At 34.2% G+C, this 24,189-nt stretch overlaps 1 protein-coding gene across 8 annotated transcripts in view; it reads left to right on the plus strand.

Moving 5' to 3' along the window:
• The window catches only part of MNAT1 (MNAT1 component of CDK activating kinase), a 253,495-nt gene that overhangs the window by 143,000 nt on the left and 86,306 nt on the right, over positions 1-24,189 (plus strand). For 6 of the 8 annotated variants that reach the window (XM_073997489.1, XM_073997487.1, XM_065548876.2 and 3 more), the window contains one exon: positions 20,635-20,756. The exons of 1 other annotated variant lie outside the window; for it this stretch is intronic. In XM_073997489.1, coding sequence (XP_073853590.1) covers positions 20,635-20,756 — 122 coding nt within the window. Of the gene's footprint in view, positions 1-20,634; positions 20,757-21,738; positions 21,853-24,189 lie in introns of those variants that run through there. One more of the 8 variants, XM_015453863.4, reaches the window with a different exon arrangement.

The raw sequence follows: 24,189 nt of genomic DNA on the forward strand, positions 1-24,189 counted from the left end.
GAGATGATATTTAATATTATGTCTACTTCTGAGATTCCCTGAATTTTATTATTTATAGACATTCAAATTATCCGTTTTCTGTGCCTTTCCAAGTCCTCATGGAATTCCTCATGCTACTGTAATTTGATTCATTGTGAAAGATGTTAGTGACTTTTGAGAATCAGATTTTTACATTGGGAAGTATGAAGATGAAAAAAATTGGCCTGGATAATCTCTGTTGACACTAAAAATTTAAAAACATTAATCAAGATAAAAAATGAGAAGTGAATGGTTCTTAGCTCATTTCTTTAAAGGCCCTACTGTTTTGTATTTTGTTCAAGAAAAAAAGTTTCACTTTTTTTTTTTTTTAAACACTATAATCAGAACCAGAGGTCTGCTAAGTAAAATCATGCAGTTCAGTCTCTTTCCTCTTGACACCTTACTGATACCAGGAAGTTTTGATTGTGTTATATGTAGGTTGATGACTTAAGACCAGGCATCACTATTAAAACTCATAGTAGGTTTGAGTGGAGTGTTTTCAGTTAAGAGCTTGTTGATACTGTGTTATGGGAACATATAATGCCTGGGAAAGGTACCAAGTGCTGGGTAAGAATGCAAAAGACAAAATGCGGAAAAGCTATAATTTAAGAAATTTTAAATTTTTGCCCAAGGCTAGGCTTACCTTTAGGAAAGATAAAATAAACTTTTTTTTTTTTCTCTCTGTCTCCTGAATTGTTCCCAGGGCCTGAGACTAAATTTATCATAATTAATGTGTTTTATATATTGTCAGTCTTAAACTGTAACATCATTTATAACATTGTTTCTGCAGGAAGATGCCTTGAGTTCTAACTTACAGACTTTTGGAAGTTAGTGATTTTATCTTGTAATATTAAACAACAGTCTGTGAGATGTGCAAAATATTCCCTCTCTTCCTGCTTCTCTTCCTATTGATGATGATGATGAAGTAATAATAGTGGGTAGCATTTTGTAGACCCTTATTTTATATCCTTTAAATGTATTTATTTAATTCTTGACAAGTGAAACTGAGACTTTTTTCTTTTTTTTTTTGAGACAGAGTCTCACTCTGTCGCCCAGGCTGGAGTGCAGTGGCGCGATCTCTGCTCACTGCAAGCTCCGCGTCCTGGGTTCACACCATTCTCCTGCCTCAGCCTTCTGAGTAGCTGGGACTACAGGCGCCCGCCACCACTGGTGCCCGGCTGATTTTTTGTATTTTTTAGTAGAGACGGGATTTGACCGTGTTAGCCTGGATAGTCTCGATCTCCTGACCTCGTGATCCACCTGCCTTGGCCTCCAAAGTGCTGGGATTACAGGCGTGAGCCACTGTGCCCGGCCGAGACTTTTTTTTTTTTTTTTAAAGTTAAAGCTCAAGGTAGAGCTAGGATTTGACTGTTCAGAACTCTAAAGCCCCATGCTTTTAACATTGTGTTAGTCTAAGGGCACAGTTAATATGGGGAGTCATAGGCTGATATGCTTGTGTTCTTGCTAGAGAGAAGATATATAGATGGGAAAGCTGTGTGGTATGAAGAAACAAAATAAATACAGAACAAGATTGTTCTTTAAGTTATTTGGTGGTTAACCTGTAGTTAACTCATGACTTCACCAAGAATAGTTTTGGGTATTATGGAAATCTTGAAGCACGTGTGTTTCAAAATGAGTTAGAGGCATTAGGCATTTAAAAACCACCAATGCTGACAGAATGTGAGAACATTGTGTAGGATCAGGTCTTGAGGCATTTTTTGCATAGTTAATGCATCTTTTATAGATATTATCAATTTTTATGTTGTCTTATGTAGTATAGATTAATATTATGAGTATAGCTGGTTGTAATTTTCTTACATGCTAATTTATATCTATTTAAAGATATAACACTTGAAAAACACTTAAAAGTAATTACTTTTTTCCAAAAGATTGTATATTTCCAGAAAAAAACGTTTTCGGTTTTAGTGATAAATGTAAAAACTCATGAACATTTACATGAATTCACTGGATATAGGGAAACAATATTAAGGATATAAATTATTTAAAACATTTTCCTTAGAACTGGAACAATAAGGTTATGTTGTTCAAAATGTTAAAGTTTAAAGAAAAAAATTTCTTTGTTAAGGGAAGTCAAAGCATATTTGGTACTGTGTATGAACATGCCTGTTTTACTTGCTGTGGAGCTGCTAATATCTAAAATCGTGTCATTAAGTTTTTTTCACCATTAAAAAATCAGTTTAATATTGAATCATTTCAAAAAATCTTTGTGAAAAGATCAACAGGCATCATAAAATTGTCTGTACACTTGCTATTAATGAAAAAAAATTAGAAGAATTTCGAGCAAGGAAGTATTCACCTGAATCAACATATTTTAGTGTCCTTAATGTTGGGCAATTAGCTGATAAGCTAGTTAACCTGACTTTCAGGATAGAATACTTTTGAGGTTGTATTTGTTTCTTTGCTTTCAACAAGGCAAGTGTTGATGCTAGATCATCAATTAGCAAATCTTGAAGAATTAACTTAAATGGTGTGGTAATTCCTGTTATTAGAGATATTTCTTAGAACTCATGAAATTCCTCCCTCCCACATGATATCAGATGTGTTGAGAAAGTTGCCAGGCAGCAGTCTTGGATATCAGAGTCCAGTTCAAAGTTGTTAGAATGAGAAGTGTTTTTAAAATGCTATGGGAATGCCTGAATTACAGTTGAACTTTGAAATTAAAAAGAAAACACAAGACAGTATAAAAATAAAGACCTATAAGAGTGCTGTAGCAAGTTGGGTTTTTTGTAACCTACTTTTTAAAGTACAGATCTTTGAAGGCAGGGTTTTACTAATTATGTTATTACATTGCTCTTACTAAAGATAGCAATGCAGGTAATTACCCTCAGATCTGAAGATTAAAAGTCTTATTATTTTTAAATAAATATTAAGAAAGGAGAGTAATTTTTATAACTGTTAGCACATATGCTTTGTGTGCTAGCTTTTTGCTAATGTAAAATGAATCTGAATATGCCATATGATTGGTGACAAATAAAAAACTCTTTGTGCAATTAAGAGAAAATCTGTTTATTTAAGAGCTCTCAAAGGTTGTAAAAGATTATACTTGGCTGTATGTGAAGGATAAATGTTGTGAAATAATGCCCCTTAGTTCCCCTTTTATAATAAATCTCAGCTGTGTGTTCAGCATAAGGGCTCAGTGCCAAAAAGAACAGGTTCAACTTGTCCGTGAGGATTTGCACCACAGTAAAGTGTACAACTGCTTTTGTAGAGGTCATTGTGGAGGTCAGGGCATGTACAGTTGAATGAAAGCAACTTTAAAAACATGGTAGATCATAGAATTACTTGAGATTCAAAAATCAATGTTAACTTAAAACATTAAAAAGATGGAAAATCATGAAAAGAACCTTCAAATATATTTTATCTTTATCTACATATGTTAATATGTTTTCAGACAAATTAAAAATAATTTCTTTGGCATCTTGTGCTAGTATAGTTTTAAGGATCTTCAGAATATTTTATAATTGCCAAGATTTGGAAGTATTGACTATTTTAATATTTGTTAAATTCTGAACAGTGTTCAGATAATGAAGGTAGGATATGATGGTGGTAAAACAAAATGTGCAGGGATATGTGCATGGTGGGAGTAAAGGCAGGGGAGTGTGGGTGAGTTCTAATAAAAATACGGGTGTAATCTGGAAAATGTCTCCACAAGTCATATTTATTTGAGTTTAAGATCGAAAGGTTCGAAATTTAACAACAACAACAAAGAAAATGCAGTCTTATGTAGTATGATTCTTTTTCCTAAATATTTCAGAAATACTTTTGTGTATTTGTGGTAAATAGAAATAATGAGAAATAGAATGTGGAGAGGCTGTAAGATCCCAGGACTCCAGCCAATGCTTTGAGTTTCATATAAAGAATACCTGAAAAGATATAACTAAGTAAGTAGATGCAGAGCTTACCTGGGGTTATATTTTATCTAGAGCTGTACTTCATGACTCTTTTCTTGTTTCTTTTTGGTGACAATTTTTTAAAACATGGTGGTCATAGCAAAATGACAGGCAATCATTGGTTTCAGTATAGGGATTAATTAGTAATCTTTAGAATGTGCTTCAGCAAATGCAGCTGATTGGCAGTAGCACCTGTCTCAGCAACTGGCAGAATGTTAGTACTTTTATCAAGTAATTTTCAGAAGGGCTCCAAAGCTGTGTTACTAAACCTTCTCATATGAACTGCTTTCTTTCTCATCTAGGGCATTGTTTTACTAAATGTACCTATCAATTAATTAACTAATTAGTGAAAGGAAGGCTATGAAATTATTTTTTTAATTTAAAAAAATGGAAACAAATGATGTGATAGTCTGTGTATTCTTGTATTTGTGGGACCACCACTATGCTCACTTATCACATACATATGTTTTCAGATGAAACATTTATAAAGGATTGTGATTTTGCTGTATTGTTTTTGTAGTTCATCTCATAAAACATATCTCTTAATTATGAAGAGTGATCTGTTAAAGTACAATAAACTATGATTTAAAGGATTGATTAGTATAGTCAACTTTCTAGAAAGGCAATTTACTTCTGCATTGCTAGGAATTACTCCTTTTAAATAGCCTTTTAACGAAACTGTTTAGTATTTCAAAGGATGTGCAGTTTACATTGATTCACAGACAAGCCATCAATTTTCTGTTGTTTGAAGAAAATATTTTTGCTCATTATAAAAACAAGACAACTTCTAAGTGAGTATCAAGGTTGAAGCACATCTCAATAAAGATGAAATTTGCCTTAATCTGAATGTGTTATGGAAAAATTGAGTATATTTTCTAAAAATAAATTGATATGCTTTAATGAACTAGAGTACTTTTCATTTAAAAAGTACTTACATACTAATTTTTTAAACAAATGAGCATATTATATTTAATAATGTTTAATAAAAATATATTTTTAATAAAAATTTACATACATATTGTTAAATGCTTGAAAATAGGGACAGTTATGGTGCTATACTTTCTGCTGTATCTTCACAGTGCGTAACATCCACCAAATGTTTAATAAATTTTCATATTTTGGTCCTATAATGGAAAAGTACTTGGTGGATTTTAGCAGGATAGGGTGTAAAATATGGGTAGGTTACTTGGTCTTGGAGAGCTTCAGTTTCTTTTCCTGTAAAACAGGTAAAACATACTTACCTTGAATGTGTATGTAATGCCTAACACAGTGCTTGGCACATAGTAGATGTTCAGTAAATATTTCTGTATCATTTTAGTGCAATTGCACTGTTAGTAATCACATTCCATATCTGCCCGACTTTAATAAAAGACAATTTATGTGAAATTTTAGGTGAGAAGGATTATCAAGTCAGTGCCTTAAATATTCTGTTCTATTCTGAGTTTTAGAGTAGATTTAATTGCATGGTGGTTTTATGAGTGTGATAGTCGTGGTGTTGGTGTTTGTGGGTATGTGTGTTTGGTTTGGGGAAGTTAGATTGGGATGGTTAGAGTATTCATAGTGCTTGTTGTTTCCTTTTAGGATAGAAGAAAGGTAAAATCAGTGACAGTCTGGCTTAGGTCTTCACTTATTTTCTACAATGGGAATGGCAAAACAACTACTTGTTAAATGACCTCAAATAGAACGAGGAGATTTGTTATGTAGGTTTTTTTGGAGGTAGGATAGATGATTAGAGGGATCATTGAAAAACATTTCTTCATTCATGAAACAGATATTCCTGATATATATCAACTACTGTACTAGGTGCAGAAGAGTCAAATCTAAATAAAATGTAGTCTCTTAAATTATTCAGTCTCTATAATGGCATAAAGAACTTCCATCTTTTCACTGAAAAATATTTCTGCTTTAGAAGACTACTAATCTTACGTGATATTTTTGTCTTGCTTATGTAATAGTAGTAGTATTTGTAGGTAATTTTATGTAAAGCCATTTTTATATTACATTAGGAAATTTTTTATGTATAAGTTGTCACTGTTGGATAAAGTTCACTTATAGTGCCAAGTTAGGAATTCTTGGAAATTATTTTTGAAATTAGTAAAAGAAAGTGAGCTAAAATGCTGTATGCCTGAAAGTTTTTAAAGAAAATTTCTTGCAAATACTGTTTTTCTTAAAATTAATGCAGACTCTTTTAAAGGAGGCAGGTTTTGTCTAATCAGATAGTCTCCTTGATGTTTTTCTTTTCTGATCTTTTTATAGAAACAGATACGGTTTGCTGGACACTGTGTCCTCTTGGCAGCAAATGGTAGTTTGGTAATAAGACAAGCATCAGAGAAAGAATGTAAAAATAATACTTTTCACATTTGTACCACATTTATCAGTGCCCAAGGAAAAAATAAAACCTATAACAACAAAAACAAACAAAATAAACAAAGTATTTTTCTTGTATTTTGCTTTTCCTTTAAGCTACTGGCATATTTCCCTATTTTCATTTGTCTTATAATTTAATGAAAATAATGTTTGACTAGTGTTTTTTCTTCCTCCCATTCCCTTTTTGTATTCTGGCTTCTATTTTCACTACTGTACTGAAGCTCCTCTGGGTATTGAAATTCCCTTCACTGGGAATGCTTTCTTCCCCTCCATTTCAGGGCTGTTTCAGCCTTCAGAGGTTCTCCCAAATGTCATTTCTTCCATGAACTCTACTGAATGAAAATTCAAATGCTTGTCATATTCAGTAGAATCATATCATATGTGCATTTAATTTGCTAGAATTCAACTAAAGTTGAAAACAACACCAAACCAGGGAGAAAAGAAGCAAAAATGCCTCTCTTCTCCCAAGTAAAGAAAATTTTTGAAACAGCATAGATGCCAAATGCAAGCCACCTACTTTGTTGATCTATTCCAATGCTAGAGGAGAAACTAGCTGAGTTGGATTTATATAAAGAGATTAAAATATGCACAGAACAATGTACAGTATACTGTATAGGCAATTTGAGGGACTTTTGAAGGGTTATTTTGACTTTTTTTTTTTTTTTTTTGCCTTAATCTGACTTTAGAACCAAATCCTTTTGCACATCACAGTATAACTGTGTTGAACTAAGTCAGTCATATAATTTAGGACCCTTCTAGGCAACACTTTGATCTTTCTCAAGTGTTTCAGATGTGGAACTAACTAAGGGAAAATGACTAACTTAATTCCTTCCCTATTTTTATTTTTGCATTTTTCAGGGAGGGGAATATATTTGTACGAATGCAATTAATAAAAACAGGTTAAAGCAGAGAAAGACAATGCTGTTCCTTTTATATTTTGTGTTCTGTAGTTTGAGACTCATGCCTTTCTCAAAAGTAATTGCATGTAACCACAAATATATTGCTACAGTTAGCGTCTATATGAGTCTTATTAGTTCTAACCCAATACAAGGAATTTATAGGAATGCTTATTAAATATCCAGAGTTTAGTTGTAATTATATATTATTTGAGAAGCTTTAATGATACTAATCTTTTACTAGTGATCTTTTAATGGAAGATACTATTTCCTAATTTTTTCCAGCTTTTTCATTTCAAAATTGGTTACTTTTCGTTTTTGAAGTTCTTAAGGAAAAATTTATATTGATATAATAAAAATTCTAAAATTAGAGCTGAAATATTAAAGGACATTTTTCTGTGTGGAACACTAATTAGTGCATGTGTTTAAGGAGAAGATTACAAACGAATTTGGCTAACAAATCTTTAAGGAATTTCACTGTAGTAAACAGATTTTGATGAGTTTCCAGGGCTAATTTGCTAGAAACATTTTCAGAGACTTGGCTTGCCAAGTGAAGATGTATTTAGAGCCATTTTATTTCTAATGATGAGCAAAAAACTTAAGCCCTTAGCTAGACAGTTATAGAAATTTGTCTTTGATATTTTCAAGCATATCATATGTATTTGAGTAGAACTGAACATTGCTGAAGAGCTAGAAAAATATGGTGCTGTGTCTACAGGATGAAACCTATTTTTTTATTTTGAAGAAGCCCATTTTAGAAGAAAATTTTTGTGAAAATTGGTAGTCTAACTATTAGGCACCACATTTTAAAAGACAAAGAGTGCTCATAAAGGCTGATTTGTGCAAGTAAGTCATCATTAGAATGCTTAAAAGAGCCTACCATATATATACTTTTACCGTTATATTATACTTATTCCCAAACATACGTTCAGAAAAGGAATGTAGTCTTGATGATTCTAACAGAGTTGGGAATCTGGGTCTTAGTCTTGTGCATTTTTTCTACTGGCTGTTTCTTTAGTGTATGTAGAATCAGATTACATTAAATTTGAGGGAAATTTTATTTATTTTTATGATACATTGTGAGTCAGTGGCTTATTTCCACTTAGTGGTCATGAAATGATAGCAAGTTAGACTTACTGTTTCAGTCTCCTCACTTATTCACCCCCCTACCCCACTGCAGATGGTGAAAATGAAACTTAACAGAAATTAAATGTTGCACCTCAGTTCATTCTAGTTTAGAGACAGTGCCAGGAGAAGTACATTGTTACCTCTTAACCTGCAGGCCCTGTCCCTCATTTGTCTTTTTACTGTTTACATTTTGAAATAAATTAGAGAAAATCATTTATATGGGGAAAAATGAATTATACTTACCATGAAATTAAGTACTACCAGCAAGTTATTACGATGCAGCTGCTGCAGTGATGACAGCATGACATCACCCTATAATGACCAGGACAGCATAGTATAAAAATCTCTGCTTGCTTCTAAAACAAATTGAAAACAACTGAATTACCAAAGAATGTTACTCAGAATGAACAGCTTGTAGACAGTGCCAGGTATATTCTTTAAGTACTTTATCCTATTAAAAAAATATGTGTGGGTACACATACACTATTAAAACATATGTTCACATCCATATACATATGTACAAATAGACATGTATGTGTGTGTATATACATGCATACACAACACATATGTCCACACATCTTTAAATTATTAGAACATTACCAAAATAGAAATAGTCATTCAGAATTACCTCAACTGATTTTCTAAAAGGCTTTGTGGAGATATTTTCTTTGGAAATAGTCACTAGAATTATAGTAGTTTAAAGCTACCAGAATGAAATATTCTGGTTTCTGCTTCCACTTAGTAAGGTAACGTGTTCTGTTGAATTCGACAAATTTAACATTGTGAGAGGACTCAGTTCATGCAACCAACACCACCATCATTTTTGTTTTTGTAATTAAATGACCCTAAGAAATAAAAGTGGAATGCACAGTCCCACTGTAATGTGATTTACTAGGATATGAGCTCCCTGAGGGCAGGGGCTTGATCTGTTTTGTTCCCTGATGTTCTTTTCAGTTCTTGGCATATAGTAGGTGGTTATATTTGTTATATGAATGGATGATGAATGCCACAGAGTAAGCACAATGTTTTGTTATCTGAAATTTTGTTAAAATAACTACTAAGATGTCTAAAAAACACATTCCCAGCCTAGAAAAGTATCCATTGACTGTAATGAATAAGTGAAAAGAAAAAAATAATCAAAGTCTAGAGAAGGTAGAAATTTATTTCTTGTGTACTCTCATAGTACACAAGACTACGTAGTCAACAAAATTCCAATTGTTTACACTAAGAACATTTTAAATTTATAGAATATGGAAAACTGATCATCTTACGGTTGTCTTAGTGTTCATACTATTAAATCACATGAAGCTTGTTTATATTGTGTTATTTTATCTATCTATATGTGTGTGTGTGTGTGTGTGTGTGTGTGTAGATAGATAGATAATTTGAGACAGAGTCTTGCTCTATTGCCAGGCTGGAGTGCAGTGGCACGATCTCGGCTCACTGTAACCACTGCCTCCCAGGTTCAGGCAATTCTCCTGCCTGAGTAGTTGGAACTACAGGCACACAGCGCCATGCCCAGCTAATTCTTTTTTTTTGTATTGTAGTAGAGATGGGGTTTCACCGTGTTGCCCAGGCTGGTCTTGAACTCCTGAGCTCAAGTGATCTGCCCGCCTCAGCCTCCCAAAGTGCTAGGATTACAGGCGTGAGCCACCGCGCCTGGCCTATATTGTTATATTTTCATATTATTCTTTAATTTAACAAAATATTGAGCTGCTTTTTGGTGCCAAGCTGCTCAGTGAGGTGCCTATGACAGTGAGCATAGGGCCTTACAGTCTAATGGGAGACAGATTCAAAACAGACATATACACAGAGTTTAACAGGCTTACAGGGCTTATCGGCAAGTATGTTGAAGATGAGGATAGTTTGTTGGATAAATGTCATTAAGCAAGATAGAATCAATAAAAGAGTTCTGAATTTAAAATTGTGTTAAAGGATTTGCAGAATCATTTAAACCTATCGGCCTAAATTTCCAGCACTTTGTATTTACAACCTCTTCTATGATACTTAACAGAAAACCATATACTGATTGGTGTAGAACTGGATTTTCATGTTTAGTATTATTATTGTTTATTTCAACAGTCTATATACTAATTATTTTTATTGCCATTGTTTTCATTAAATAATAATGTATTTTCTTTAATACTGTTATACTAAATGGTTTGTTGCATTCTAAATGTATGTGTGTATTTTGCCATAGTATGTGTTTAGAGTTAGCACAAAAGATATTCTTTGCTCTTTATTTGGTGAGAAAGCATTATGATAGTATTTGTAGTGTATAGATTAACAGACAAGTCTTAGTAAATTATAAACTATTTTTGTAGTAGCTTTTAAACTTTCTAAGAAAAGTTAAATAATACGTTTCAGATTATTAAAAATACAGATTATTAAAAATACAGCCGTGTATAACTACCCGTGTCAGCATTTGCATTGTTCTCCCAATGTTCCTATGTTGCTCTATATGGAAATGAGCTGAATTTTAGAAAATCTTTTTTCTCATAAGCTTATATTTTTTGACTAGCAAATGATGGAAATATAGGGCTCTAAGCTATATTTTAGAAAAGAAACAGGTTCCATGTTGTTACATTGTAGGGGAATAAAAACACTAATTATGTATACTACTGAATGTACAGTTTGCACGCATTTCCCCCTGAGTGTGGGTATTACCTAAAGTTGCATGGTTTTCTGTGGCTCTTCTCACTACATTTTTACTTTTAAAGCCTCATTTCTTTATCAATTATGTGACAACAGTAACAAAAACAGAAAGGACTTTAGTTTTGTGTCGTACTTTTGAAAGTCAGGAAAATGTACCTGAATTACTTAATGGTGTTTTTCAAGACTCGGTGCTAAGACCTCACTCTTTATATATTTCCCCACACCCATTTTCTTTTTCTTGTGACCTTGCCTATCATTTTGATGCTGATAGCAAAATTTCTTTTGAGTTTATTTTATATTTCTAGCTGCCTTTACTGAACATTTCTACTTGGCAGCAATGTTGGATGGATTAAACACCATCTTAAACTCTTTATTTTTAACAGCTTTATTGAGATATAATTTACTTACCATAAGAATTACTTATTTAATATATAATGTATTGATTTTTAGTAAATTTACAGAATTTTATAACCATTTCAGTAATCCAATTTTAGGATATTTTCATCACTCCAAAGAGGTCTCTGATACTCATTTCCAGACACAACACACTTCTAGCCCACAGCGATTGTTAATCTACTTTCTGTCTCTGTAATTTTGCCCTTTCTGGACATTTCCTGTAAGTGGAATCCTATAATATATTGGTCCTTCGCATCTGGCTTCCTGTAGCATGATGTTTTTGAAGTTCATCCACATTGTAGCATGTACCAATATTTCATTCATTTTTATTGTTGAATAGTAATAAAATTCAGCATACTATGTGAATGTTCAATAAAGGAATTCATATTCGTACTATATGAATGTACCACCCCATTTTATTTATCCATTCACAATTGCTGGACATTTAGATTGTTTCCACTATTTATTTGACTGCTGTTAATAGCTGCTATGAACATTCATATACAAGTCTTTGTGTGGTCATGTGTTTTCATTTTTCCTGGGTAGATAAGTGGAATTACTAAGTCATAAAGTAAACTTACTCGTTACTTTAAGAAAAACTACTGAACTAATTTTTAGAGTGGCTGCATCATTGTATACTCTCATCTGCAATGTCTGTGGATTCCAGTTTCTCCACATCTACATTAACACTTTTTATTGTCTGTCATTTTGGTTATTGTCATTCAAGTGTGTGTGCATTTAGTGTGCATTTTTCTGATTATTAGTTATGTTGAGCATCTTTTCATGTGCTTATTAGCCATCTGGTCTTTTAAAATCTTTTGCCACTTTTAGTTGGGTCATTTTGTCTTTTTATTAGTCAATTCTAGGAATTTTTTTTTTTTTTTTGACATGGAGTTTCACTCTTGTTGCCCAGGATGGAGTACAATGGTGCGATTTTGGCTTACCGTAACCTCTGCCTCCCGGGTTGAAGCAATTCTCTTGCCTCAGCCTCCCGAGTAGCTGGGATTACAGGCGCTGGCCACCATGTCCAGCTAATTTTTTAATTTTTAGTAGAGATGCGGTTTCACCATGTCGGCCAGGCTGGTCTTAAACTCCTGACCTCAGGTGATCCATCCACCTCGGCCTCCCAAAGTGCTGGGATTACAGGCTTGAGCCACCATGCCCGGTGTCTAAGAATTCTTTATCGGTAGTATTCTGAATTTGATCGAATTATAAAATATGTGACTTGCAAGTATTTTCTTCTGGTCTGCATTTTATCTTTTTAAAATTTCCTCTTTGTATTAGTATGTTTTGCATTGGTATAAAGGAATACCTGAGACTGGGTAATTCATTAAGGAAAGGTGTTTATTTGGCTCATGGGTCTGCAGGCTGTATGAGGAAGCTTTTACTCATGGTGGATGGCACAGGGGTAGCAGGCGCACATGGCAAGAGAGGGAGCAAGAGAGAGAAGGAAGCACCTCTTAAAAACCAGCTCTCACGTGAACTAATAGAGAATTTGCTTATTACTGAAGAAGCACACCAAGCCATTCATGAAGGCTCCAGTCCCATGATGCAAACCCTCCCACTAGGCCTCACCTTCAACATGAGGATTACATTTCAACATGAAATTTGGAAGGGACGTGCATCCATCCTGCATCACTCTTCTACCTTTCCCTTTCCTGTTTTTCCTGTCTCTGTTAATCAGCTCTCTCTGGTTTTCACATTTTGCTTCCCACCTCAGCTATACCAGATTGCTACCAATTCTTGCAGTTTTAATTATAATTATTATTCTTTTTTTTCTCTTCCCCCCCATTACTAGTGAGATCTAGACCATATTACTTTAACCTTAATCACTAAAATAGCTACAGACTTGACCTACTTGATTCTAGACTCTTCTTTCTTTGGTGCTATTATACTTTTCTTTGCTATAAATACATATCCATTGTTTTTCAAAACAAAGATTCTGTGATCTATTTTAAACATTTTATAATGAAAAATTTCAAAAATAGCAAAGTTGGAAAATAATACAATGAATACTCACATGCCTAATATCTAGATTCAATAATCTGTAATATTGTGGTATTACATCTCTCTCTCTGTCTCTCACATACACACACACACACACACACACACATATACTCACTCTCATGCACATTTTTTTCCCTGAACCGTTTTAAAGTAAATTACAATTTCCATGAAATTTTACTTTTAAATTCTTCAACTGGCATCTCTCTCACTGACCTGCTCCTACATAGGACATTCTCATACATAACCATAATGCCATAATCACACTGAACAATTAACAGAAATTCTCTAATATAGCTTAATATCCAGTCTATATTCAGATTTCCCCAGTTGTTGCCAAAATATTTCACGGCTGTTTTTTCCCTTCCAAATTAGTAGTGAGCCAGTGACTCTCACTATGTTTATTAAACGTCTTAATTCTGTCTTAATCTTGAATAGCTCCCATCCCACTCTATACTTTGTCATCTTTCTTCTTTTTGTTTCTCATTATATTGACCTACTGAAGAAACCAGGCCACTTGTCTTGCAGTATGTTTTTTCTGATTTTTTTATCTGTGTTATTGTTCAATGATAGTTTTTTTATAGCCATAAATATATACCAATTTTTATATCCATTTTGGACAATTCAGAAAATAGTGCAACAAAGATAAATAATTTCATCACCTAGGGATACTTTTTCTTTAGTTTTCTTTTGCATTTGCAGATTTACTTCATTTTATTATGTTCTGTTTGAGATGAGATCTTGCTCTGACACTCAGGCTGCAGTACGGTGGCACAGTCACAGCTCACTGCAGCCTTGATCTCCTGGGCTCAAGTGATCCTCCTGCTTCAACCTCCCGAGGAGCTGGGACTACAGGTGAACACCACTATGCCTGGCTAATTTTTTTTTTTTTTTTTTGTAGAGATGAGGTCTCACTGTGTTGCACAGGCTGGTCTCAAGCTCCTGGGCTCAAACTATCATCCCACCTTGGTCTTTCAAAATGTTAAGTCTACAGGCATAAGCCACTGTGCCCGGATCTTAGGCAGATTTTAAAAATAGTTTAGATCATAATGATCATGTACTTAACATTTTATTAATTTCTCTTTAAACATGATTTTAAATAGTTACACAATGTTTTATGTTATAATTGAACTGATGTTTATTTAAACTGATGTTTACTTATTGATTGAACATTTAGTTTCCTTTTAGTTTTTGACAATGTAAACAGTGATGAAGAGACTTAGGAATAGGAATTTGATTATATTTCTGGTTGCTTTCTTATAAATTACTACAGGTGGTATTACTAGGTCAAAATATGTGAAGATTTTAAAGGTTTACTAAATTGCTTTTCAGAAAGAAAGCAATTCCATAGTTTGCTCTCTTACCAGCAGTGTATGAAAGCAGCTTTCTTCACACTCTCTTGTCATATTAAACATTATTTATTTATAATTTATTTACTAATGTGCTGGAGATAAAACATTCTGACATTGTTTTGACAGTTCTGATTTCTTACCCATGTGAGTTCAAACTAGCCTTGGAGTCTTTTCTAGCTGTGATTTAAGCTATCTATACTGATTCATTCTCTGCCCACCCTTCTTTCCCTATATACCTGTCTCTGCTCAGGTTTACTTATTGTCTCAGGACACAACATACTGCTGTGGTAATATTGCTATCCTTCCCATTGCCTTGCTTTTGTAGACTTTGTCCTCTGAGGTCTAGTGCAAGTTGCACTGTTTCATTCTTCCATCTTTTATTGATTCTTCCTCTCGATATTCTTTTCATTCCTATTCTATCTTTTTCTTCCTCTTGATATTCTATCCTTTTTTTCTATTCTGTCTTTTTCATTCTTCCACCTTTTATTGATTCTTTCTCTCGATACTCAATAGCACTTAAGTCCATACCATTTGGCACTCAACCAAATTTAATTCAAATATAACTTAAAATTAGTATATCACGCACTTTGATTTCTTTAATTTGAATCCTCCTTTTTCTGATAATTTAGAATAATATCTATCACCCTTACTGTTTGGGTGGAAATATCACCAATAACCATTTTTCATCTAAAAAACTTTTAAACACCGTTTCCCCCCCAATCACTTAAAACCTTTAGTACTTTCTCATGTGACCTGTTAAGCCATTATCTGCTCTGTGGGTGATTTTAAAAATTTAAAACACATGTCAATGAGTGTAAGTCATTGTTCTCTAAGTTCTGCTCCAGCTTTAGGTTTGAGAACCATGGCATCTATCTCACATGAGTTTTTTCTGAGGGAAAGATAGATGGAATGTTAGAAGGGCAGTTTGTGTGTCATTTATGAATTTTACCTTATCGTTCTTATGGCAAACAGAGCTACCACTGAGTAATGTTTATTTCTCTCAAATGTTACAGTTTTTAAAAATACTCCTTTTTGAGCCTATGGTATTTTATGTACCTGAGCTATTAGAATTTATATAAAAATTGGTTTAAACCACCTAGGATTTACTTACTGCCATTAAAACTTTTAAATTAATCATGATTATATTATTTAAAAATAGGATATTGAAAGGCAGTGTGTGGAACCTGCACTGGGCAGGAATTGAGAGATCTAACTCTATGTGACCTTAGAAAAATTTACATTTTGAGGATAATAGCTTCCATATCCATAAAATGAAGGTGTTAGGGGAAAAAAGCACAGGCTTTAGAATCTGACACACTTGGCTTTTAGTCACCAAACTGCCATTAACTACAGTATGATCTTGCTCAGTCACAATATCTAACCCCCATTTCCTCATTCATAAAGTACGATTAATAGTACTTATTTCATAAAATTATTATGGATGCTGAGATATGCATACAAAACCCTTTAGCATAGTGTCTAGCACAGAATAAATAATGTTAACTCTTCTTATTCAGTGACCTTTTTGGCTATTGTAAGTGATGTCCCCACAAACTTCAGAGAAGACTTTGAATTATAAGACATCATAACTTTAGTAATTTGGGTATTGTTGCTAATATTTAGGTAATGATTAGTTTTAGTATGTTGTTTTCCAGTGCAATTATTTAAGAAAGCTTGTCTTTCTTGAATATTATCTTCCTTGGAAGGTAATCCAGCTCTCGAAAATACCCATTCTGTGTGAGCCTTTCTGGACCTTGCTCTCTAATTTCTGAAATGCAAATGAAGTATTGGTGAGACTGTAAGTGTACTTCTTTAATTGTCACAGTAGTTTTCCTTTCCCTCACTTACCCTCCTCTATTTCATTCCTCTCCCCTCCCTTTTGCCCCCATAGCTAAAACATGTGACACCAATACTGGACATTTTGTATCAAATGGCAGGAGAATTTGGTGTCTGACAATTTTTGAAGAAGACACTTTGAAATAGGGATGTCAGAACAAGTCTCAAAATATCCCACTCAGGCACTGTCTTCTAAACCTGTGCAATGCTCTCTGAATCATTGGTCTGAAATTGTATTATTCTGTGATAGTATAAGATTTAGCTTGATAGTTTCATGTTTATTTAGAAAGGCTGTGGAACATGGAGGTTAGGGGTTAAAATAATATGAATGAAGTTTCTGACATTACATTTTTTTTCTCTTTTTCCTGCATATTTTAATTCCAGCAAAGCAAATGAGGAAGTTAGAATATCCAAAACTCATTTTTAAAAATTGTGGTAAAATACATGTAACATAAAAAGTTCATATTTTAATCCCTTTTAACTATACTTTTCTGTGACATTAAGTACATCCATTTTGTTGTACGTCTGTCACCACCATTCATTTCCAAAAATTTCTCATCTTCCTCAACTGAACCTGTACCCATGAAACACTAACTGCTCTTTCCCATGTTCCTAGTCTGTGGTGACCACTGATCTACTTTCTGTCTCCAAGAATTTGACTACTTTGGAACCTTCTATTAGTGGAATCATATAACTTTTGTCCTTTTATGCCTGGCTTATTTCATTTATCATAATATCTTCAGGTTCATCCATGTTGTCATATGTCAAAATTTCCTTCCTTTCAAAGGCTGAATAATATTCTATTGTATTTATGTGTATATATACACCACATATTATTTATTCGTTTATTCCTTGATGGATACTGGGTTGCTTCCATCTTTTGGCTACTGAAAATAATGCTGCTGTAAATATGCATTGGTGTACAAATATTTCTTTGAGACCCTGCCTTCATTTTCGGGTATATACCCAGAATCCAGTTGCTGGATCATGTGGTAATTTTGTTTTTAATTTTTTGAGGACTTGCCATACCGTTTTCCACAGCAACTGTGCCATTTTATATTCCTACCAGCAATGCACAAGAGTTTCAGTTTCTCTACATCTTCACAAACACTTAGCATTTTCTGTTTTTCTTTTTAATAATAGCCATCTTAAATAGCCATGGGTGTGAAGTGGTCTATGGGTGTGAAGTGGTATCTCACCATGGTTTGATTTGCATTGCCCTAATGACTAGTGATATTGAGCATCTTTTCATATACCTATTGGCAATATGTATATCTTTTTTTTTTTTGAGACAGAGTTTCGCTCCTGTCGCCCAGGCTGGAGTGCAATGGCGAGATCTCGGCTCACCGCAAACTCTGCCTCCCGGGTTCAAGCGATTCTCTTGCTTCAGCCTCCTGAGTACCTGGGATTGCAGGCATGCGCCACCATGCCCAGCTAATTTTGTATTTTTTAGTAGAGACTGGGTTTCTCCATGTTGGTCAGGCTAGTCTTGAACTACCGACCTCAGGTGATCCGTCTGCCTCGGCCTCCCAAAGTGCTGGGATTACAGGCATGAGCCACCACGCCCAGCCACAATATGTGTATCTTATGTGGTGAAATCTCTATTCAAGTCCTTCGCCTGTTTTTGGTGAAGTACTTTTGACATTACAGTGTCAGAGATGCCTATTATAATGTGCCTGTAAACTAGCTAGGATGATGCTACATGCTGTTGAACTTGTTGAAGAGAGAAACTGTAATCCAGGTGCAAGCGTCTTCAATGGTTGTTTCTCACTGCTGCAATTGTATTTTATCACTTTTAAGTCACGACTTTTACCTTTTTTTAAAAAATAAAATAGATAATGTGTACTGTGCATCCAACTTAGTAATTTAAGGGAAAAAGGAAACTAAGGGATATAACAACAAAAAATTTGTAAACTAAAAGAGGAATTAATAACTGCAAGAATGGTTTATAAAAAGTTATGAAATAGAGAAAGTAATAAAACTATACCAAGAAAAATAAGAGAACTATGGTTAAAATCAGAAAACAAAGACTGTATAAAGCGTAGGTATTTTTATAAATTAGAATTCTGTGTCCACATGGATTATAGATATGTAAATCTCAATGTAATGGTATATAACTGAGTGGCACTTTATTTTGTTCAAATATAATCTGTAGGGTCTTTGTATTTTAGTTATCCATTAGTTCTCTCTTCTCAGAAAAATATTCAGAATGGATGTTTTCATCCAATTTAGTTTTCAGCGTAAAATTTTCTTATTTTGTTTGTATATGTATGTGTGATGTGAAATAAATACACATAAAGTTAGTTTGATTTCATGTAAAGACTTCAGAGAATAGACATTTATGTGGCACAGCTTTGCAGAGAATAATTTTATTAATTTTCTTTCCTAATTTGAGCTTTCAGAAAAAAAAAAACCAAAACAAAACCGATTACCAGAAATGTCAAAGTAGTTTAGTAAAAATAGAAAAATGTGAGGCTAGACTATGCTTGTATACAAGGGGACTTCAAAAAGTTTGTAGAAAATGGAATTAAAAGACAAATATAAAAAATATAAACTTTATTTCTCAACATAAGCTCCATCAGGAACAAGACACTTTTGTAAGCAATGATACCAGGCATTTAGTTCATCCCTAAATAACTGAGGGTCCTGGGAATTTAACTATGTCAGTGAAATCCTTTTTTTAAATTATTATTATTACTGAAGAAAAATGGGTTCCTTTTACAAATTTTTTGAGGTTAGGAAACAAAAAGAAGTAAGAAGGAGCCAAGTTGGGACTGTAAGGTGGACACCTAATGATTTCCAATGAAACTCTTGCAGAATTGCCCTTGTTTGATGAGAGGAAAGGAACAGGAGCATTGTCGTGGTGAGGAAAGGACTCTGGTGAAGCTTTCCTAGGTATTTTTCTGCTAAAGCTTTAGCTAGCTTTCTCAAAACACTGATAATAATCAGCAGGTGGTATTGTATGTTGGCCCTCCAGAAACTCGATAAGCAAAATGCCATGGGTATTTTGAATGGTGAGTTTTTTGAATTGTTGCTATGACCTTTACTTGTGACCAGTCCACTTTTGCTTTGACTGGACTACTTCCACCTCTTGGTAGCCATTGCTTTGATTGTGCTTTGTCTTCAGTACTGGTAAAGGCATGTTTCATCTCCTGTTCTTAGAAGAAAGGCTTCAGGATCTTGATCACACTTGTTTAAAATTTCCACTGAATGCCCTGCTCTTGTCTGCAGCTGATCTGGGTGCAACAGTTTTGGCACCCATTAAGTGGAAAGTTTGCCCAACTTTAATTTTTCAGTCAGAATTGTATAAGCTGAACCAGTTGAGATGTCTCTGGTGTTGCCTATTGTTTCTGCTGTTAATCACCAGTCCTTTTCAATCAGGGCAAGAACAAGATTATTTTTTTCCTTGCAAATTGATGCAGATGGTCTGCCACTGAGGACTTCATCTTCAACATTTTCTTGTTCCTTCTCAAGATGAGTTATCCATTTGTAAGCTGCTGATTTCTTTGGGGCATCGTCCCCATAAACTTTCTGTAAAGCATGAATGATTTTGCCATTCTTCCATCCAATCTTCACCATAGATGTTTGTTCTTGTTTCAATTTAGTAGAATTCACATTGCTCTGATAGGAGCTTTTTTCAAATGGTCTTATGCTTCTTCATGCTTCAAACTAGGGGCTGTTCAGACAAGTTATTACAAGTTAGTACAAGTTTGTTTTGGTGCAAACATTTTTAAAATCCATGCATAGTTTTTAAATAATATGTATTTTGCATAAAGTTTTTGAAGTCTCTTGTATTTGATGACTTCTACCATTGACATTGAACAACTGTACTGTTTAACGCTAAATTTGAATTTAATGATGGATTTGGTTTTCCTCTTTTAAATCGTGTAAATGACTATTAATTCTATTATGTGGGTTTCAGTTATGCAATGCATTTTACCCATGGAACAGCACAACTAATGGGTAATGCTTCTAATGTGAGGAATTTAGTAAATCTTTAAAATGATTATAAATAAGTAGCAACATGAAAATAATATTAAGAGGTATTAACTTCCTTCATTTTTCTAACAGGGTCAACATATTTCACTGGCACCTATTCACAAGCTTGAAGAAGCTCTGTATGAATACCAACCACTGCAGATAGAGACATATGGACCACATGTTCCTGAGCTTGAGATGCTAGGAAGACTTGGGTATGTGTCCTAAAGAACTTTACATTGAGGAGCTGATATATGGGACTTACTGCTATTCTTAACTGACATGTTAACTTTCTTAGATTTTCAGTTTATAGAACTCTTTTTTACTGTTTTGTGAAAAATGAGCAGTACTTAATACTAAGTTGTTTTATTTAGTACATTAATTTTTCTATGGACTTGTTAGGTCTCTTGAGATTGAACCTGGAGTATATTAGTTCTTTTTTAAGTCTGTCCTTGGCAGCCATATTGAAATGGCTGTTTATTTTCAGTCATGAGTGTTTTTTTTTCTTTTTCAGAGAAATTACAGCTTAATTTAGTTAGTAGTAAGCCAATAAAAATATGAGTTGGGCTCCTTGCCGTGAAAAAGGTTAGATTTACTCATTGTGTGCTGTCTACAGTGAAACTACATTTATGAGCCATGAGCCATGAAATATATTTTGTTGAAAGGTATAATGTAAGGCTGGCCCAGTGATTCAACAGTCATATCATATATATCCATTCTGGAAATGAACCTGGGATCCTGGCTTTTGTGAGGGATGGAGAGATGGTTATAGTCTCTCTCATGGGAGCAAGTGGGTATTTGTATACTTGAAAAGTGCAGGCACAGATGTTGCTAGATGGAGCAAATCATTTCTTGGTCTCATTTTAAAATGTGAACTATTGAATGAAAGGCTGATCCAGAAACTGTTGTTGCTTAACAAAAGAAAATAGTGGAAAGAATATAATATTTAAAAAAAGGGGTACATCAAGGCCAAGCAATTAAAAAGCAATAGAAAAAGTCAGAGACCCCCAAGAACAAAAACAAAAAAGATGAAACAAATAATAAAACCTACATGCATCTTCAAAAACAAAACCAAAATCTGGAACATGTTGTATAATATTTTACATGTGAACATCAAGGCTCCAAGGCAAAGTTACTATTTAAATGATGTTTAATATCTTAAGGCTAAATTTTATTTATTTCTTTATTCTCTTAAAGTCCTACAGCCTACAAGCATGAAGCCAACAGGATGTAAAACAACCTAAAACCCCCTTTGAGATAACAGATTTATTAAACAATTGTCTTAAATGCTAAAATTAAAGTTTGAGGAGATAGACAATAGTGTGTTTTATAATGTAAAAAGTTATATATGATGTAGACATTTATTTCTTATCTCTTACAAAGAGCCAGAATTGTGTATCTTTAAAATAAATTTACCTCAAAAAAATCTTTACTTTCGATGTCCGTGAAGTTAACGTGTTTAAAATAGTACTCCTCTGTTACTGGGTTTTGCATTTTCCAATAATTTTGTCAAAATTTTTCATATACAGATTTTATTATGTTCAGGTAGCTTTCTTCTGTTCCTAGAATGTTGAATTATTATTATTATTATTTTTTATTGAGACAGAGTCTCGCTTTGTCACCCAGGCTGGAGGGCAGTGGTACAATCTTGGCTCACTGCAACCTCTGCCTCCTGGTTCAGGTGATTCTCATGCCTCAGCCTCCCGAGTAGCTGAGGTTGCAGGCGTGCACCACCATGCCTGGCTGATTATTGTATTTTTTGTAGAGACAGGGTTTCACCGTGTTGGCCAGGCTGGTCTCGAACTCCTGGCCTCAAGTGATCTGCCCGCCTTGGCCCCCCAAAAGTGCTGGGATTACAAGTTTGAACCATTGCACCCAGCCCATCTTTTAATATACTGAATTCAGTTTGCTGGTGTTTTGTCAAGGATTCTTGCATTAGTGTTCATAAAGGATATTGGCTCATAGTGTTTTCTGGCTGTATAGAAGTATAATTAAAAAAGAAAAATTATATATATTTAAGATAGAGAAGATATTTCAAAATTAATTTTTGTGGGTACATAGTAGGTATATATACTATGGGCTACGTGAGATATTTTGATACAGGCATGCAATGTATAGTGATCACATTATGGTAGATGGTATATCCATTACCTCAACATTTACTCTTTGTGTTACAAAGAATCCAATTATATTCTTTTAGTTATTTTCAAATGTACAATTAAATTATGATTGACTATAGTCACCCTGTTGTTCTATCAAATACTAGTTCTTGGCCAGACACAGTGGCTTACCCCTGTAATCCCAGCTCTTTGGGAGGCTGAGGTGGGCAGATCACTTGAGGTCAGGAGTTTGAGGCAAGCCTGGCCAACATGATGAAACCCCGACTCTACTAAAAATACAAAATAATAGCTGGGTGTAGTGGTATGCACCTGTAATCCCAGCTATTTGGGAGGCTGAGGCAGGAGAATCACTTGAACCTGGGAGGCAGAGGTTGCAGTGAGCCAAGATTGTGCCATTGCGCTCTAGCCTGGGTGACAGAGTGAGACACTGTCTCAAAAACAAAAACAAAAACAAACAAAACAAAACCAAAAACTAGTTCCTATTCATTCTTTCTAACTATTTTTTTCTACCCATTAACCATCCTCACATCCTCTCCCACCTCCTCACTACCCTTCACAACCTCTGGTGACCTTCCTTCTACTGTCAGTTCAATTGTTTTAATTTTTAGCTTCCACAAATAAGTGAGAACATGCTAAGTTTGTCTTTTTGTGCCTGGCTTATTTCACTTAACATAATGACCTCCAGTTCCATGTATGTTGTTGCAAATGAAAGGATCTCGTACCTTTTTTATGACTGAATAGTACTCTACTGTGTATATGTACCACATTTTCTTTATTTAGTCATCTGTTGATGGACATGTGGATTGCTTCCAAATCTTGGCTATTATGAACAGTGCTGCAACAAACATGGGAGTACAGATGCCATTTTGAAATGCTAATTCCCTTTCTTTTGGGTATATACCCAGCAGTGGGATTGCTGGATCGTATATTAGCTCTATTTGTGTTTTTTGACAAACCTTGAAACTGTTCTCTGTACTGGTTGTACTAATTTACATTTCCACCAACAGTGTACAAGTTTTTCTTTTTTCCATATCCTCTCCAGTACTTGTTACTGCTTGTCTTTGGATAAAAGCCATTTAAACTGGGATGAGATTATATCTCATTGTAGTTTTGATTTGCATTTCTCTGATGATTATTGGTAATGTTGAGCATTTCTACATATGACTGCCATTTGTATATATTCCTTTGATAAATGTCTATTCAAATCTTTTGCCCATTTTTAAGTTGGATTATTACATTTTTTCCTGTTGAGTTGTTTGAGTTCATTACATTTTCTGGTTAATAATGCCTCGTCAGATGGGTAGTTTGAAAATATTTTCTCCCATTCCTAGGTTGCCTCTTTGTTCATTGATTTCTTCGCTGTGCAGAAGCTTTTTAACTTGATGTGATCCCGCTTATCTATTTTTGCTTTGGTTGCCTGTGATCATGGGGGTGTTCCTCAAAAAATCTTTGCCCGCTCCAGTGTCCTGGAGAGTTTCCCCAATGTTTAATTTTGGTAGGTTAAATAGTTTGAGGTCTTAGATTTAAG

The sequence above is a fragment of the Macaca fascicularis genome, chromosome 7 (assembly GCF_037993035.2).
Source record: "Macaca fascicularis isolate 582-1 chromosome 7, T2T-MFA8v1.1".
Taxonomy (NCBI): Eukaryota; Metazoa; Chordata; class Mammalia; order Primates; family Cercopithecidae; genus Macaca; species Macaca fascicularis.